The sequence below is a fragment of the Epinephelus fuscoguttatus genome, linkage group LG23, assembly GCF_011397635.1.
Source record: "Epinephelus fuscoguttatus linkage group LG23, E.fuscoguttatus.final_Chr_v1".
Lineage (NCBI taxonomy): Eukaryota > Metazoa > Chordata > Actinopteri > Perciformes > Serranidae > Epinephelus > Epinephelus fuscoguttatus.
In genome coordinates, this window is record NC_064774.1 from 13,083,711 (window position 1) to 13,102,395 (window position 18,685).

An 18,685-nucleotide genomic window follows, 5' to 3' on the forward strand; every position below is an offset into this window, starting at 1 on the left:
GACTCAAAAGTTCACTGCATAGTGACTGACAGTACAATAAAACATCAGGGGCCGTATTCTCAAAGCTTCCTAGCACTAAGAGTTGCTCCTGGTGACAAAATTCTAAGAAAATTCTTACAATTGTGACCCTTTCTTACAAATTCCCCTTAAAGTTCAGACTAGGTCCTTGTAAAATAAGTTATTCACAGAGCATCCTAGACCTTAAAAGAGCTCCTAAGTTGAAGAACTGTTAGGAGCAGGGAGGAGGACTTTTAAGCAGAGGAGAAAATGGTGGAAACACAAAGAGGTCAGAGAAATATTCTTCAAACTCTGGATGACAGTGTGTAAATGAGTAAATGCTACAGATGAGATCATGCAGGGATAATATGTGTGGTTGATATCATGTGGGATACGCACACATTTCCCACCCAAGGCAATACAATGGTCACAATACTAGGACAGAAAAGTTGAAAAACACAACAGTGCAGCAGTGATGACTTGGGTCTGTCTCAAGCTTCCATCAGCAGAGTGATCACACTAACAGTGACAACACTTTCACAGTCAGCAGTTCATCTCATTTCCACTGGGTGTCCACAGCTTACAGGCTCACAAAAGGGTGTGTCTTTGACAACCAATCACATCTGTTAAAAGAATGCATCATACCTCTTGTCCTCACTAAGGTTAAAGTTTCTGTCCCTTCCTTGCTCAGAGTTGCTCTGAGAACTTTCCTAAATCACTCCTAAACTAGGACTGTCACATCCCGTATATATCAACAACCATTAAGAGTTTACATAAAAATTACAGACAGACCCATTCTTTCACTTTCTCTGCCACACAGGTGAGTTGTCGACTTGAATCCATCAGCACACCTTACATTTCACTGTGACAACTTTGACCTTTACATTATTTTTTATTGTCTCTCTTGGATGACGTATACTTTTAGTAATGATTTGGTTTTCAAGCGTTTAGAAATATATTAATTTCAAGAGAGACTCCCACTGCAGAAAATATCAGTGTGCAGCCTTGTCCACCGGTAATGAGGAAATACAGTGAGTTCCAGAAAAAAACGACCAGACAGAGCTGGCTATGATGACTGACACAAATATGTGAATTGCCCATATAGAACCAGTATTTGGTTTGTCTGCTCTGGACTACTGTAACAAACACAAAGTTTCTTATTTTCAAGTGATTATACACGAAAGAAAACATACTTATTATAAATATATTCAATTTCTGCCAATATATCTCCCCAAATCCCACACAATGGGCCTTTAAATTGATTGCCTCTTAAATGCCTACCCCTGAGTCTCACACCTCTACACAGTCAACACTACAGGACCAGCACTGCCACAATACCATCCATAAAAATGAGGGAGTATGAGCAATGGCTCCTGATGCATCTTTGTTAAAGGGAAATTTCGGTTTATTTCAACCTGTCTCCTATCGTCCTAAATTTGTTTCAAGTGACTAGTGACATAGAAATAATAGTTAGCATGTTAGCCGTTAGCCTAGATACAGCCGGGGCGCATAGTAGCATCAGACCTGTTAAAACGTAAGTGAACGGGCAACCTTCAAGTGCAAAGTTAGTCCACTAAACAAGCTTTTTTTCCACAAAGACCGCCTCATATCGTTAGGATAAATGTCAGAGAACATACAGAAAATGACATGTAAACGTGTTGTCTTACCTTACCGGTGTGCTGCCATGTTTGTTTACCATTTAGCTAGTGTCTAAGACATAAGATACTTCATCCAGCTGGCTGTGACACCACAGTGTGAGAGACTCAGGGGTGACAGCATGGCCGCAGGACATCTCTGCTCTGAGACTGTCATCATCATCATCATCATCATCATCATCATCATCATCTACTTACTCACACTGTGGTTGCTGTCTTACATTGATTTTAAAGGAAGAAAAGATGGTAAAGAAAAAAATGTAGCCATATGATAACGAGGATCATATCAGATAGATTAATACCACATTTAAGCTACAAAATAGCATGTCAACATGTACACAGTACATCACAGAGCCCCTGCATTCCCTTGTCTCAGTGACTCTGTGCAATGACCATGGAAGTGAGTCTAATCTAATCCATGTCCAAACCAACATGTACATTTTCTATAGGTGGCTATTTGCAGCCTCAGTGAGCACATGACTATCAACAACCAGGAAAGAGGACACACCTCTGACAGTTGGTGCAACAAGCAATATGAGACTTTATATATTAAATAACTTTGACACTTCTTATAGACACCCTCAAACTTGAATCTCTTGTTCCTCTTGGAGTTTTTAAAGCTTCTCTATTCGATGTTTTTCATGATTCATGTAATTGTTTTTATTAATTCCTTGTTGTGTTGTTCCTGCTTGTGTCTGTGTGTTTTTGTTGTTATGGATGTTGCTTTTTTCTCAGGTCTCTCTTGAAAAAGAGATCTTGATCTCAGTGAGACTCCCTGATTAAATAAAGATTAAATAAAAAAAAAAAACTTCTTATAGAGTCAGCAGCAGTGTTTAATCACCTGAATATATGAATCATTGGGTTTTTGTTACCTCAGGATGAACTGTATATATCTACGTCTATTGAGGTCACCATGTTGCACCTCCATGTTTGTACAGTAGCCCAGGACAAACATCGGCTCCACATTGGGACATTCACATTTTTGTCTCGGCCATCATAGTTAGCAGCCCCTATGTGACAAGCAGCAACCGAGAAACACTGATTTGTAACATGACACTGCTTCATTCAGTGTTTTTAGTGGTTTTAATCACCTGGTTCATTTGTTTTAAAGAGGAAGAGACCTCTGTGGATAACTCAGCTCACTGTAAAAACCTCCTAAACAATGAACTCTGACAGAGCTCTAACCGGGAGCACACCTGGGAGAAGTTTCAGCTGGTTGCTGCCATTAGATGCCACTAAATTCTGTAGACGGTTCCTTTAAAAGAAGTTGTGCACAGCTTGTAGCCTGTAACACTGACATTCTTCTCTGCACAGCGAACATCCATCACAATGAGTTTGTTGTTGTACTCACCCATGATCTCTACAGCTCTGTGTGAGCACCAAGACGAGTGAAGTCCTCCACAGTCTGCTTCAGGTTCAACTTCTCCACTCATTTATTCTCAGAAACATAACTAGTCCACTCAACGTCTCCGTCCCAGCACTCCTCAAAGTTTTCTAACATTGTGAGCCGACTTTGCAGTCACAGCAGAAAGTCCTGACACACCTCATCGACCTTGTTCACAGCAGACACTTTGACCTGTCATGGCAGGACAAGCACAGGCGTTAATGATGACGCTAATGACGGCTCTGTTCTGTTCAAGTGTGACAGAGAGGCAGCATGCACAACACCAGGGCCCTGAAACCAAAGCAGCTAAATGGAATTCAGTCATTGTTAATGTCATTATTTACACCTGGTGGGACATGTTAAAATGTCTCCAGTGAAAAGGGCCTATTGAAATTATTTGTGCACTGGATGCAGCAGAAGCTTGTTGGTGACGTAACATCCTGGGTCTTTTTTACTTGTTACACCTTTAGGGACTGTTCTCCACTTGTCAGAGGAGGGGTTGGCTTGGGTGTGACACTGGGCGAGAGGCAGGGTTCACCCTGGACAGGTCACCAGACTATCACAGGGCTGACACATAGAGACAGACAACCATTCACACTCACATTCACACCTACGGACAATTTAGAGTCACCAGTTAACCTGCATGTCTTTGGACTGTGGGAGGAAACCAAAGCACCTGGAGAAAACCCACGCTGACACGGGGAGAACATGTAAACTCCACACAGAAGGGCTCCCCCAGCCCAGGGTTCAAAGTAGAATAAAGTGATAAAATATCGTTTTTGTTTGTTTTTTTTCCACTGGTGGAAGCATTCCTCACACATGATGCGTTCAAGGACCACTGTATATTTGAAAATCCAGTGATAATTTCAGTTTTTACAGTTTTTGGTGATGAGAAATGGTGTAACGTTAGTTTTTGTTTTTTTTTAAGTTTTTTTTTTAAGGAAGACGTGGCATGTTTTCTTTAAAAAATATTAAAATAAATACAAAATGCATCCATTTAAATTTCTGTGCGCCTCCCCTAAGCCAAAGTAAAAACAGAAGTTCCTCTCCTGTGCTTAAAAATATTTGACATGCCTCCCCCTTTTGGCACCACACCTCCCCCCTAAGAAGTAACAAACAGTCCCTTAGCACGCTCACTGGGTGTTGCATTGCATCAGTAGATGGAACCTAAGAATGGAACAGCCCATTGGCTGTGACATGAAGGCTACAGGTGCATTAACGTGCCAAAATGATACGTTTTAAGGCGTGGACCATCTACATAATGGTTAAGGCAGTGGTTCCTAACTGGTGGGTCATGGGCCCATCCTGAATGGACCGCAAGTGACTTGCAAATGTGTCAAGTTTTTTAAGAAATGATTTATTTATTTTTTTAAGTACAGTAGAATTCCAGCACAGAGCTTCTACTCTGAAGTGTCGTCTCTGCTATAGAGTGAGTGACTAACCAACAGCTATTTGACAGAGACAGAGGTTGGACCAGTTGGGAACCACTGGGTTAAGGCATTTTTCTCTGTTCTCACACAGTTCATCAGGTCTTTTTAATTTGACTTTTCTTCTTACTCTGTAAAGGATGTGACTTGAAATGTACAGAAGGACAATATTTGAGATAAAAAGTACTCAAGTAAAATAACGGATTTTTAAAATACACCCAAATGCTAAAATTACAGAGAAGGTTTGAAAGGTGGATGAGACTCTGATGGACAGTAGGTGAGAGCAACGACCAGAAGATGGCGCCATTGTCTACAGGTTTAAAGGCGTACCTCCATGACCCCAGAATGTGGCTTCACAGTGCAAATGTACCCAGTAACAGTCTGAGCGACATATAGTCCAAGTTTCAGACACTTTATGTCCATAATACATTTATTGATTACACAGCTTTTCAAAGTCATTGCTATCCCCTCTGTGTCTGAGGTGTTTTGAAATAGCATTATATCAATAACCAGCAACTCTCCGAGAAGTTAAACCCTCTCTTCCTCTCACCAAGTGCATTTACTCAAGTACTGCACTTACTGTAATTACAAATTATAGGTAGGCTACTATTACCATTTTCTGACACTTTGTACTTCTACTTCTCTACATTTAAGAGAAAAAAGTTGTCATTGTCACTCCACTAAATTTATCAGACAGCTACATAGGTTATACTTTTAAATACAAAACATCCGGGACTAAGCCATGAAGTGCGTTAAAAGTGAGCAGTAGAATCTTCGAATTGATTCAAACACTGACTGGTAACCATGGACTCATGTCCTCTGCCACACAGGTATAGAGGTCTGTCTTGGTGCGACACCACTGGGGCAAAGTTCAAAATATGAGGATACGTTCTTCACATCCGCATACTCTTTAGTGAGCTTCAGACACACAAAACAGAACTCTACCTTACACCGCACACAGTAAATGTTTTTACAGTGAGTTCTGTCATGCTCCACCAGAACACCACAGGTGGGACAGGCACGGATGGAGGGGCAGCCAGTGACCCCCTCCACATCCTTGAAGGTGATATCTGGGCAGTTTCTCAGTATTTCCAGTGAGTCTTGGCAGTCTGCATTCCCACACCAGTCTGAACGTGGAGCTGGACCTTTCCACTTCTTCAAACACTGCCAGCAGAACCGATAAGCCCTTCTTCTCCTCGCTGTGCACACTGGGCACTGGACACTGAGATCATGGAGGTCAGCTCTCATCACACGAGACTGGCATCCAGGACACTGAGGAGTGAGAGACATGACTCCTCTCCTCTAAATGTATGAACCTCCTTCTCAGGTCTTGGAAGTCATAACTTATCTCCTCTTCAGATTCTTCTCTGTTTTGCAGAGCCATCCCTCCTCTGTGTGCAGTGTTAGGGCTCCTCTCTGCCTGTCCTCACTCAGTGTATCCACGCTCTCCTCTGACAGGTGACTGCCCTGTCTGCACAGGTAAAGAGGAGGGCGGTCCGTCTTCCTTAAGTCATGTGATTGTAAAGTGACAACCCTTTTTAAATGTTTTTTTAGAATCTGATGGCTGCCCAAACACTTGAATATTAAATAGAATATTAGTGGTTAAAAGATAAATAAATGAAATAAAAATAAAAATAAAAAATAAAAATGAACCATGTTTTTTTTGCTTAAATTGTTTGCACGTTTAAACACAAAAGGCTAAGTAGTAGAAGACACAAATGGAGACAAGAGAAGGCAAAGTAAAGACAAAAAGTGATGATTGTTGAATCCTAGACTAATTAAAGTTGGTGAGGGATCCTCTGAATCAGATGACAATCATTTTTGTGTTGTGTGTTTTTATAGGAGTGACTGAATTTGTTAAGAGGTGTTAAATGTTGGTACCAAATCAGGCTGAACCACAAAAACATGCTTTATATTTACACTGGAAATACAAAGAAAGTCCAAATCATTGTAAACCATGACTGAGTGTTTGATTTGCACTGAGGGAAGTTTTCTTCTTTTACCGGCTAGTTTTTTGGACGTAATACATGGAACATGTGCTTCATTATTACTGTCAAGCAGGTGGTTTTCTATTTTTAGTCTACTCCTCCTTGAAAAGAATCAAAGTCGGTAACTAAATGTGTCAGTCACTGAGGTTTGTCACAGTCAATACTGGCACTTGTAAACTAATCAGATGACAGAGCATCTTGAATTGGGTTTACCCTGTAACTACCCAAGAGTCACTGTGGTCACCTTAATTACATCAAACCACAGAATTATTCAACTTTGGATACAAGGAGTCACAATGTGTTTGTGAGAAACACTGAATGTGACGTGATTTATGTTAAAGAAGCAAGCTAGTGTAATTAGCACAAAGCAAATAATATAAATTAAATAGAATAAGGGGTCTAAGATCAAACCCCTGTGGTACACCACTAAACTGTGCCATTTCAGATGTCCATACATTTACATTTACATATTACTGCAGAGCACCTTAATATCCTCTTGTTTGAAGAACCAAGGATTTCTACAGAAGACTGAAAGTATTCCTGCTGATCAAAAAGTGTTTTGATCAGCAGGGGAAACTCCTAGTACCTGATAGTAGTTCGGCAGCATTCTCTAAAAACAAGAATAAGGATGTGGTTATAATATTCCGTCAGTGATTGGAAAAGAATCAAGTACAAAAATATTTGTGCTGCATGCTGGTGATGGGCAGGAACAAATATGTAGAATGACCTAATTCATTTAATTGTCTAATCCAAACCAAACACATTGTGGATATTATCACACAGGTTGCCTCTGCATCTGACTTTGAGACTGTGCCTTACCTTGGATTGTTGTGTGCTTTGTGTGCTGCTGTAGTTGCCAAAATAAAAATAAAAAAGTGGAACCAAAGGATGTGGCATTTTCTCAATTTTATTACAGTTTCATGCACTAATGTAATATTATACTCAGATTCATACTGGAAAAGACAAAAGCAAATAGAAAATTGCAAATTTTAGCAAAGTAGAAAGATAGTTTTGTTCTTACTGGTTTTGATCGCCTGGACCATTTGTTTTGGAGAGGAAGAAACCTCTGTGGATAAGTCGGCTCACACTAAAAACCTCCTGAACATTGAGCACTGAAGTAATCTTAACCGGGAGTAGTTTGAGTTTACTGCAATCTTCAATCCTCACCACTAGATGCCACTAAATCCAACCCGGTCTCACTCTGAAGTTGTTGAAAATCGGCGCTTGGTCAGTGACTTCCGACATCAGACACTGACATAAAAAGCCACCCATTCATGTTGGCATGATATGTGGTCGGTCGCTGATACTGGTTACCGGTGCAGGGGGAAACACAGTGGGACAACAACAAAAGTTAAGATGGCAGTTTGTTGTTGAAGGCAAAAAAAAAAGTCAATTTGTGTTGTTTTACCAATGTAGTGTGTTTATTTTGTCAGAGACTGTATGCAAACTGTACATTTCCCGCGAAAATGAAAGTGTATTTTGAAAACAGACAATGCATGTAACAGGCAGAACTTGACACAGCGTCACAGAACATCAACCAACGCACCCAGGGTACCTTGCACGTCATATAGCGACATGAAAAGTCCATGACAGTAAATATAGCATTAACAGAAACATGAAAACATATAGTGACTCACACTGAAACATAGGGCGGCGATAAAGAGGATAAAAGTCAAAAGAAATCAATTTACTGTGGTGAGAGATGTTCCAAAGTTTGATTATACTGTACATGATTGTGCTCCTTGATTATTCACATGGTTAAATACATGGTTGGTTGACATTTCTGAGCCCATGTGCAGTGCTGACATAAATCCTCCCTACTCTATTTTTTCATAAACCATACAATAGGCACTATCAGAATTAATGCACAACCACAAACAATGGCAGTAATAATAATCTTCCTCTTGATGTTGCTTGAACTCTTCCAAGTATTTTCTGTTGGTAAAGTTAGAGATACGTTATTTTCCTTAAACAAATGCTTGAACTAAAATGCATAAAAAAACAAAGAGGTTTACCTCTCGTCATCTCACCATCTTCTTTTTTTGTGTCCATTTCTCCGGACTTTTCCCCTGAGGCTTTAAAGCAGAGGAAACCCAGTATATTGGTTAAATATCTGCTAATATCACCAGACTAGACATGTTTCTTGATGCACGTTTGTGATCTTACCTCTGTACATGAGCAGATACGCAGTGCTGGAACTGTTGAACAATCGTTTTGGGGTGATTGTTCACATAGAACAACAAAAAGTTAGAGATTAATGAACATGCCCAGATAGATAACAGAACACAGCAGCTGACCGAACAATCTCACCACAAAGTCCATTCTGCACTGCAGCGGATTGGAAGATTTCAAATGTAGAGATTTGAAATCTGCAATTTCAAGGACTACTCGTTCATGACAGTTTAAGAAAAGTCCTTTAAGTGGTCCAAATAATGGAAAAATTTAACTTCTACAAGTCCACGGAAAACTGAACCAGCTCTGTCTGCTGATGGAAACTGTGTGATGCGATCAAAAGCTCTGACAGTGTTGGGATCACTGGACTCCACAGATGATTTGTTCATTTAAGTAAACCGAAATTTCATGTGACCTCAGCCTGAAATGGCAGTATGTCTTTTAATCTTCAGACAAAAGCCCTTTTAACGCAGTGATCACCCTAAAAAGTCCCTTCTTTATGCTGCTTTTTTGCATTTTTACACAAAACCAAACAACAGCAGCATCATGCCACTCCTGTGTGTGATTTCAGACAGCATGCCGGCATCGCGTCAGCAAAAGAGGTGTGATGTAACACAACAGCGTCAGCCTTAAGTGTGACATAGCATACACATCGAGCAGCGCTTCATAAACATAAATAGTCATTTCCATCTCTTCATGGCAGCTGATCTCATCCTCTGCTTAGAGATCAAGGAGCTCCCAGAACTCTTTGTTGTCCCCAGTTTGCAGACATTCGACTGCTGCTGTTCTTCGAGTTTGCCGCTAACTGCTATCAGCTGTTTTCAAAATCTCCCGGCAATGGGTCACATACACAACACGTCAAAATGTCACATTTGCGCCACCCATGTTCTCGACCTGCAGGCTGTCCCTTTTATACAGACATCATTTTAGCGTTGTTACTACCTCCAGCTTAAAGGAGAGACAACATTGTCCCCCCATTCCATGATCATACCTTTTTATAGAGATCAGCGGGGTGGCATAACAGCATGACATTTGCTGTGAGTTTCCCATAGTCCTCCTTTTTTCTTACAGCTTTGTGTGAAACTCTGTCCACACAGTCACCATTGGTCACCGTAGCATGTTTAACAGCAACTAAAAGGACCTTGTGGTGAGAGTCTGTCCACTGTGTCAGACTTGATAAAGTAGAATTAATCAAACATACTTGGAAGTCCATGGTTGCTCTCCAACCTGCACCATTCAACAAAACAAGGGTTTTTTAGACTTTATTTTTTTGTAAGTTTTGAATATATGCCATGCAAAGTAATGTGTTGAATTCTCACCTGGCTGACGTGATCGTCATTAAACTCATACCAGGTTTTGTCCTCGTTGGACAGGATGGTGGCTGTGTAATGTCCTCCTCTGAGACCCCCCATGTGATTCACCATCCCATACAGTTCGTACTTGTTGTTCTGCAATGGAAAAACATGGTCAGCTACATGAAAAGATTTTAAAACTAAACATGACATATTTAAAGTTACTTCCCCTTGCCTTTCTCTGTAACGTTCGTGGCACGTCCACACAGCGGTTCGTCTTGAAATATGACATGGTGCTGTAGTCAAAGTCAAACCTCTTGAGGAGTAGAATCAAAATCTGAGGATATGTCACCATCTCACATCCCTAAATAACACAAGAAACATTATTACGTATTGCAAACACACACATACAAAATGTACATTTCATTCCAGTATAAATTTTGTCCAGGTTACAGTCAGTGTTTGAAAACTCACACAGGTTGCGTCTGTTTTCTTTTCACATTCATTGCAGTACACCATGTTGTCTCCGCTGAATGATTTCAGCTGGAAAATCCTTTCAAAGCCATTTTCCTGTAAAAACACAAATGGTGTGATACATTCCAACTTGGATTACCAATCTCACATTATTGTAAAAACATTTCAGTCAGGAACACTTTTGCCAAAGAAAACTTTATTTCCATTTGCAGTATTATATTTGGCGGTATGGCTCTGTTCTGGGGCCCCTCTGCCTTTCCTCAGGCCTACGCAGAAAGCCCCTTCCACCCGCCTACGTGGAAAGCCATAAGGCATAGAGAGCACACCTGTCTGCCCTTCCACGTGCAAACGAGGAAAGCCTGAAGCAGAGAGACCAAAACTCCCTGCCCTTCCACTCGTCTACATGGAAAGCCATAAGGCAGAGAGAGCACACCTGTCTGCCCTTCCACGTGCAAACGAGGAAAGCCTGAAGCAGAGAGACCAAACCTCCCTGCCCTTCCATGTGCCTACATGGAAAGCCTAAAGCAGGTAGAGCAGCAGCAAAGAACCCCTGGGACCAGAACAGAGCAGCATCAATGACAAACAGAGATGACATTGATAAGTCAGACAAAGCATGCAAAAGGAGGAGCTGGGGTGGAGGTGGGTTGCAGAGCAGCTTGCAGAGGAAGCAGCAACAGTAGGCAGGCCAGAGCAGTTTAAATAGGGCGCCCTGAATTAGATTTACCAATTGGTTGCATAGAAAGGAATCATGTGATCTATCAGCTGACTCCCCTCCATCAATCAGCTGCTCCATCAGTTGATTGGGCTGTTTGAGATCAGCCGATGTAGCTGGGATGTGAGCTGAGCTTGACATTGTGTCCTGCCTAAACTAACGCTATGCTCAATTACATTATGATTTCTTTCTTTATTTATTTATTCAGTCCTTCACTGGTAGTTGGCTTCAGTCAGACATTTTGTTGCTATAGACCCTTTTACTGTTAGTTAACAGTATGACGTTTTTGTTGGATTGTACTTTACTGTTGTTTCAACATTTGGACTATTTAATTTTTGTATTCCCCCCTTTACCACTCCAACCTTATTTTAATAACTATTTACAGTAGAACAAGGGGAAGCTTACCACGCTGTAGGTTGTATCATCATGGGTATCTTTCAGTGACAGAGGAAGGGTCCAGAATGGATTCGTCTCCTCGTTGATGTTGTGGCCTTCAGAGCACTTTGTTGTGTACGCTAGCTGTCCTTCGAAAACCTTGAGATAGAATAGCACTTATAACAGAGCTCTCTGATTAGTTGGCTGGAATATTCTGTTATGGGTTTAATAAGTGCTCACCTCAGAGGCCTGTGGGCTGACCTCATGTAAAATCAGCTCAAGGCATTCAACAGCATCACGTTGTTCATGAACTGAAAACGTATAAATCAGAATCCAGTATATAACTCAACCAAAGCATCTCAGTGGATCTACAGCTGTTGAGTGACTTCCCCTCCTGTTGGTCTTTAATATTTTTTTGTTCTTCACTGCTCAACTTACCATTTTCAATGCCCAAAATCTCTGTGATCTTTTCTGTTCCACATGTTGCTTTTTTCAGTTCTTCAAAGAGGTTTCTCAGCTCTTCATCTGTGATCTGTGATTTTGGATCCAACCTTAAGGAAGAGGAGAGTTTAGTTACTGTCACCTTTAGCCTTTGCATCATTGAGTGCTGTCTAAAAAAGAAGATGGTCCAGCTTGATCTTTTGATTGCAATATATGTCATCTGAGGTCAGAACAGTCTTGTAACAAGAGCTGAACGTAAAACTTTGGACACTAGCAGCAGATATATTAATGTTCAGGTAAAAGCGTCATGGTCCTTCCTCTTTGAGATATTCAAAAACACATGACAGACTTTTGTGAATGTGGTAATCAAGTCTGGCTCAAGTTGTGATCTTTGCTTTCTCTGTTGGACGGATTATCAATAAAACAATGTCCCCTGTCAATACCTGACATAACAGTCTTCCTGTTCCTATTTTCTACAGATGAAAGTTTCAAACCTGTCATGGATCTCTGTTGTCATGAAGAGAACTTGCAGGACACTGTTGAGGTAGCATGTGGCGCCCTGATTGTACAGACCATGAGGAAGTCTCTGTGGCCGAATTACTTTAGAAGAAAGAAAAACAGTGTCATCACACCATCACCACTAACTTTTAGATCTGCAACAACTGTAAGCAGTGCAGCACACCTGGGCAGATCTATCTATCCATCTATCCATCCATGCATTTTGTTTTCTCTCCACCAAGGAGCCTGCAAAATACTTTCTACCTTTTAGTTTCTTCTCCTCTGCTGCTCCTGCTTCCACATCATCCAGGGCTCGTTTTCTGAAGCTGAACATCTTTCCTCTTTAATCTCCCCCTGAAGACAAGAAAGTCTTATTCTGTCTCACATCAGGGCAAACAGTTCAATCCCACGTCAGTCTAAACTTAAGAAAGCACCTTGTATATTTGATAAAGAAGAAAAGAAAATGTAGTGTTACCCTGTAGAGTTTTCTTCTTGCCTTTTGCAGACGAGACTGATCATGGATCACAGCTTCTGTCCCAGGTAAAAAAAAAACAAAAACGAAGTTAAACTTCCATTTGCACTTGATTCCTGTACAAACAATGTAATCAATAGGCAGGGGAGTAGCATCAAATTCTGGGCCCTATGCATAAGCAGTTCCTGTGGACCTCCTTCCATTCCTCTCTTGATCCATGTCTCTCTCATACATTTTTGAAATGTTTGTTTTACAGAATCAGTTTGATTTCTTGTCTTTCTTTTCATTTTTGGAACCCTGGTTTCCCTTTCTTAGGAGCCTGGTCTCACTTGGAAGTCGTCGAAATCTGATGCTTGGGCAGTGACTTGCAGCGTCAGAAACCAACAAAAAAAGGCATCCTTTAACCAAGCAACAAGCAAAGCTCTCGTGACATGACATCATACACAGCCCACAGGAAGTGAAGGGTAAGGGAAACACTTAGTATGCTATCTACAGAGATAGCACTGGCGGTCTGAACCGGTCAGTGGCAAAAAAAAAAGCACTTTTAATGCGCAAACTTATACGGGACGCATTTGCCCCCATATCTACCTCGCGGCTGCCAGCTGCATCCGCCTCCCTCAATACTGAACCAATTTTAAAATGAGTTGTACCTATGAATCATACGCACACATACACATGGGGAAATAGGGCCCAGGTTGAAAAATACCGAAGTTATCCTTTAAGGCAGCGAAAGTCCGACTGGGTTGGTGGATGGGTCCAACAAACACCGACTTTCACCCAGGAGAGAGGTGTTTGTGTCCTGTAAGATTCTAAAGCCAAACCCTGTTCTTTTTTCCTAAACCTAACCACATGTTTTTGTTGCACGAACACACATTAGTTGTTGAAGAAAAAAAACATCAATTTGCAGTGTTGTACCAACGTAGGAACGTATTTTGAAATAAGGCAATGTATGTCACCAACCAACACACCCAGGGTACCTTGCACGTCGTATGTGGATGTGGCAAGAAAGCAGTGTTTCCCATAGATTTTTTCCTGAATCTAACCACTTGCTTTTGTTGCCTTAACCTAACCGTGTTTTTGTTGCCTAAAACCAACTGTGTGTGTTCGTTGTTGAAGGAAAAAATGTCACTTTGTGGTGTTGTACCATTCCCATGGCATTACCGTTCAGTGTTAGCACATCAGAAATAGCATGCTTTTAGCACACTGTAAGATCTGACAAGTTGATGTTACTTTGAAAGAATCAAGGAAACTGACGGCCTGACGAGTCGAAAGATGAGGTCATGCAACAAGTTGTTAGTTTGTTCCCATCCAATGATACAATTACTTTCTAATCATTGACAGAATATTAAAACCACATCCTTGTTATGATTTATTGTGCCAAGGGAATGTTGCCCATCTATGCCCAGGTGCTCACAGCCTCTCCCACCGACCAAAATACTTTCTCTTTCACTTCTCTGTGTTACTTTTGTAGCAGCTGCTCATTGTTCAAGACTTAATTAGGGTGTTCACAGTGAACGTGGCATGCTTACAAGGTAATAAATCAGATGCTGCTCCACCATACAAATGCCAGTAATGTGACAAACATTGTTGCTCGACTCATCAGTTTAGAATGAAAGCATTCACTTGGCAAACTACAGTGTCTCAACATCATCTTCTTAAGGAGGAGTTGAAGGAAAAATCCCAGAATGACGGCATTAAGGAAGCAGTGGTTCTGTGTGTGGAGTCTAATGAATACACAGGTAAAAGAACAAAATTTCCCCCAGCCCAAACAAGTTTTCACTTATTTTGGTTTGTGTCTTCTTATGCGGTAAATTCAACACTTATTATCTTTAGGCAGAAAAATATAAAAATCAGTTTCAGTGTTGCAAATTGGTATCTGTGGCTCCAGTTTTAGTAGATTTTACCAGGTTTTTATGGCATGATTTGTGTTTCTGACAAACACATCTTAAAGTCTTAATAGGCCTGTTTCCTATCACACAGCATGCACCCTCGTCTCCTACAGGATGTCTCTTTCGTCCTCATCATCCACCTCCTTCACTGTCACATCTATCTGCATCCCTTTTCATTACATCTCTTGTTCAAACCTGAGGTCTGCACGACCTTAAAATTAAGAAGGCCTCACAACCCCTCCATAAAGCTTTGGTGACCTCTAATGGAGGTCGGGACCCAGGTTAGGAGTCAGTGGTCCAACTAATGGTGAAATGTCCATGCTGCAATGCAAAGCCACACTAAAGACATTAAAGCAAGGACACTCAACTTGTGGGCCGTGGGCTGAATCTGGCCCACAATAGGGTGCTGGGTGGCCCATCGAACGAGCATGGTCTCGCCCCAAAGTTGTCGGAATCCGGTGCTTGGGCAATTTGTAGTGTAAGAAACCAACGAAAAAAGGCATCCTTTAATATTGGCAAGATGCTTACCGGTGTATAGTTTTACGGCGGAAATGCAGCAGGACCACAAGGGAAGTTAAGGCAGCAAAAGTCCAAGTGGGGCAGGTGGGAGGGTTGATGGATGGGTCCAACACACCACAACTTTCACCCAAGAGAAAGTAGTAGTTCCCTCTTGGCAACTACGGACAGTGAATGTTGAGCGGTTGCAAACAAGCAATTCATTTATTATACATACTGATAAATATTATTAATGTTTGTTCATTAACTGGCCCCTGGCCTTCTGTCATTTTGTGAAAGTGGCTCTCAGGAAGTTGGGAATCCCTTGTTGAACCCCTGGTTTGTGGCATGCAGCCTGGTCCAGGAGGGGGCGCTATCTCGCCAATTAATTATACTCACTCCTCAGCTGTATTCAACAGGTGACACCACAGGAAACATTTAGATATTCAACAGAAAATTCAGCATCAAAAACAACTAAATGATTCTCCCAACAAGAAGTAATGCAGTAAAAACAGAAGCAAAACTGTGTCGAGTTAGTTTTTTAATTTGATTTTTAATGTTAGATTTGATTATAATCTCGTTAATGTTTCCGTGCTCGTGCCACTTTACCATACGAGTCCTTCCTGTGTTTAAAATATCATTTTTTATACATTTGTTTGTCGGTTGGATCTCTGTCTGAATTAGTTTTCCTTTAATCTCCGTGCTTTCTTTAACCTCATCAGACCCTCTACTGTCCGTGAACTAAATATTCCACAGTAACCTTAGTTGTTCTTTACACAGCTGCTGCCTGCATCATTTGGACAAGCACTGACAGTAGTGTCGCAAAGGAATCAGTCTCAGAAGTTAATATTATCACAGAAAATCTGCAACAACAAAAGATGCAAAACTTAGTAAGTCAAACACAGCGCACAAATATTAGAGAGAAATCTGGATAATACTCACAGACAGCTGCCATCACATAATGACACCAGTAAGGCTGAGTGGAGGATGTGGCTCTCGTTGTCTCAGCCTACGTCACGTTACGAGCCTCGCCAATAACTTGACGGATTATTAAGGTAGGGTTTTTTTGTTTTGAGGAAGGCGCAAGGCAGCACTGTATTTTTTTTTTCTTTTATTTTCAATAGAATCATCACTGTATCTGTGTATGACAAAAAAATACCAAAGACAATGATAATTTATGCATTTAATTTAGAATAAGCATATAATGTCGTTAGAGATGGTACTGACTATTTTGCAACAAAAAAAGACACAGAATGGATTGCCTTTTCAACAGCATAAATAGCAAATAAATAATAACAATATACTTTATTTATAAAGCACTTTTCACAGACACAAAGTGCCCTATAGGACAAATAATCTCCACCCAACACATTGTTGCAGGGCCCGCTCTCTGTACGGGGCCCCCATCTCACAGGCCCCAGTGCAACCACTGCCTGCACTGTCTATATTTATATATTTGTATAGCTGCAACTACATCCTTGATTTGATTTCCAACCATTGATATTATCAGTATTAAAAATAGCCTTGTGTCTTTCCCTGCTGACAGAGTGTAACTACAATTAGTCGCAGTTTCTCCTGCTCATCCTTTCTCTTTCAGTTCAGTGTTTCTCACGACAACACATTGTCAATACATTCGGTAATAATTCATTTCACATGAGGAGGTGACTCTTTTTTAGCAGCTACTAATTATAGAATTAATAATCAGGGTGTTCACTGTGGATCTGGCACCTGCCTGTAACACATCCTGTGACTGACACAATGAGAGCAGTCACTTGGCCCTGGTTGCAGTCGTTATTTTAAGTCCAGTGAATTAACCGGTGAAACAACAAAACTTTCCACAGTCCAAACATGTTTTCGGTACTTTTCTGTTGGAGAGACTCCATCCAGTTGGCACACAACCGACCTTCAGCGTTTAAATGTGGTTGAAATGACGTCAGTTTTTGTTTCAACATTGAAACAACATTGAAACCATGTTTAATTCTGATGGTCAACATTTGAATTTCAGAAAGATCTGAAACAATTTTGACACAACTTTGCAAATTCAACTTTGATTCATCTTTCAAAATCAAAACATAGGCTAATTCAACAGTGATTCAACCATGGTGCATGACGTTGAGTCAACAGTGGATAAACACTGGGGTGCCAGCTGGGGTCATTTTACCCATCAAACTCAATGACAGGACAGAAATAAATGAAATAATTTTTTAATCAGAACTTTACGTTTGCTGTGCATGTAGCTTTATCCATGTCTCAATCATACTGTGATGATGTCACTCATCAATCAATCATCAGCATCTGAAATGATTATACAACCTTTTTGTGTTGAATCTTTTTTTAACCAAACCACACAGGGAGCTTGATTCCATTTCTTTCTTTTTTTAGCATACTAAATTGTAAAGATAGGTCTAGATAGCCTAATTATTGTTAGAAATGTAATGTCAGAATGTATGTCATGTCTTGCGGAATTATAACATAATAATATTGGGTGACACTGAGCTCTGTTTAAAGAACTGAGGGAGGCTAAAAGTGTTTCTTTTGTTTTTGCAAAACTGGTTTCAAAAAGGCTGCCACTCAGCCAACAAGGAAATCATAAGTGTACAGGTCTCACACAATATCCAATTAAGTCTTTCTGTCTCTGCATTAAACAGCCATGGAGCATTTTGCATTATGTAAGATAAGACGCAACAAGACGCGACAAGACAAGACGAGATAGGATAACACACGTAAAATAAAAGAAGATAACATACAGTAAAATAAGATAAGACGTGACGTGACGTGACGTGACGAGACGAGACGAGACGAGACTAGACATGACGTATCAAGATAAGATAAGATAACATACGGTAAGGTAAGATAAGATAAAATAAGATAAGATAAGATAACATACAGTAAGGTAAAATAAGATAAGTTGAGAAAAGCCAAGACAAAACAAGATAAGATAAGACAAGATAAGATAAGATATAACATATAAGATTTAAGATAAGACAAAACAAGATAAGATAAGATACGGTAAGATAAGATGAGACGAGATAAGATAAGATATAAGATTTAAACAAGATAAGATAAAATAACATATGGTAAGATAAAACAAGACAAGATAAGATAAGATAAAAGATATAAGATAAGATAACATACGGTAAGATAAGACAAGACAAGATAAGATGACATAAGATATAAGATATTAGACATAACATTTAAGATAAGACGAGACAAGATAAGATAAGATAAGATATTAGATACAAGATTTAAGATAAGATAAGATAAGATAAGCGTGACTTAGATTAAAGTGTAAAACTGTTGTACAAACAAACTTCTTCTATGGTATATTTTTCTAGCATGTAGGCTGATCAGGCGCCCTTATTCTCCACTGGAGGGCATTTTAACATACATTTTTAATAGATATAGCCCAGCAAA

At 40.3% G+C, this 18,685-nt stretch overlaps 1 protein-coding gene across 2 annotated transcripts in view; it reads right to left on the reverse strand.

Annotated features, from left to right (window-relative positions):
- Positions 1-7,919: 7,919 nt before the first annotated feature.
- LOC125883686 (ubiquitin carboxyl-terminal hydrolase 47-like) overlaps positions 7,920-18,685 on the reverse strand; it is a 29,440-nt gene continuing 18,674 nt past the window's right edge. The window contains exons 4-13 of one of the 2 annotated variants that reach the window (XM_049568161.1): positions 11,915-12,027; positions 11,717-11,787; positions 11,507-11,635; positions 10,390-10,485; positions 10,151-10,279; positions 9,943-10,062; positions 9,825-9,850; positions 8,618-8,649; positions 8,467-8,526; positions 7,920-8,386 (exon numbers count right to left, since the gene is read on the reverse strand). In XM_049568161.1, the coding sequence (XP_049424118.1) occupies positions 8,274-8,386; positions 8,467-8,526; positions 8,618-8,649; positions 9,825-9,850; positions 9,943-10,062; positions 10,151-10,279; positions 10,390-10,485; positions 11,507-11,635; positions 11,717-11,787; positions 11,915-12,027 (889 nt within the window). In that variant the 3' untranslated portion in view covers positions 7,920-8,273. Of the gene's footprint in view, positions 8,387-8,466; positions 8,527-8,617; positions 8,650-9,824; positions 9,851-9,942; positions 10,072-10,150; positions 10,280-10,389; positions 10,486-11,506; positions 11,636-11,716; positions 11,788-11,914; positions 12,028-18,685 lie in introns of both variants that reach the window. The other variant, XM_049568160.1, reaches the window with a different exon arrangement.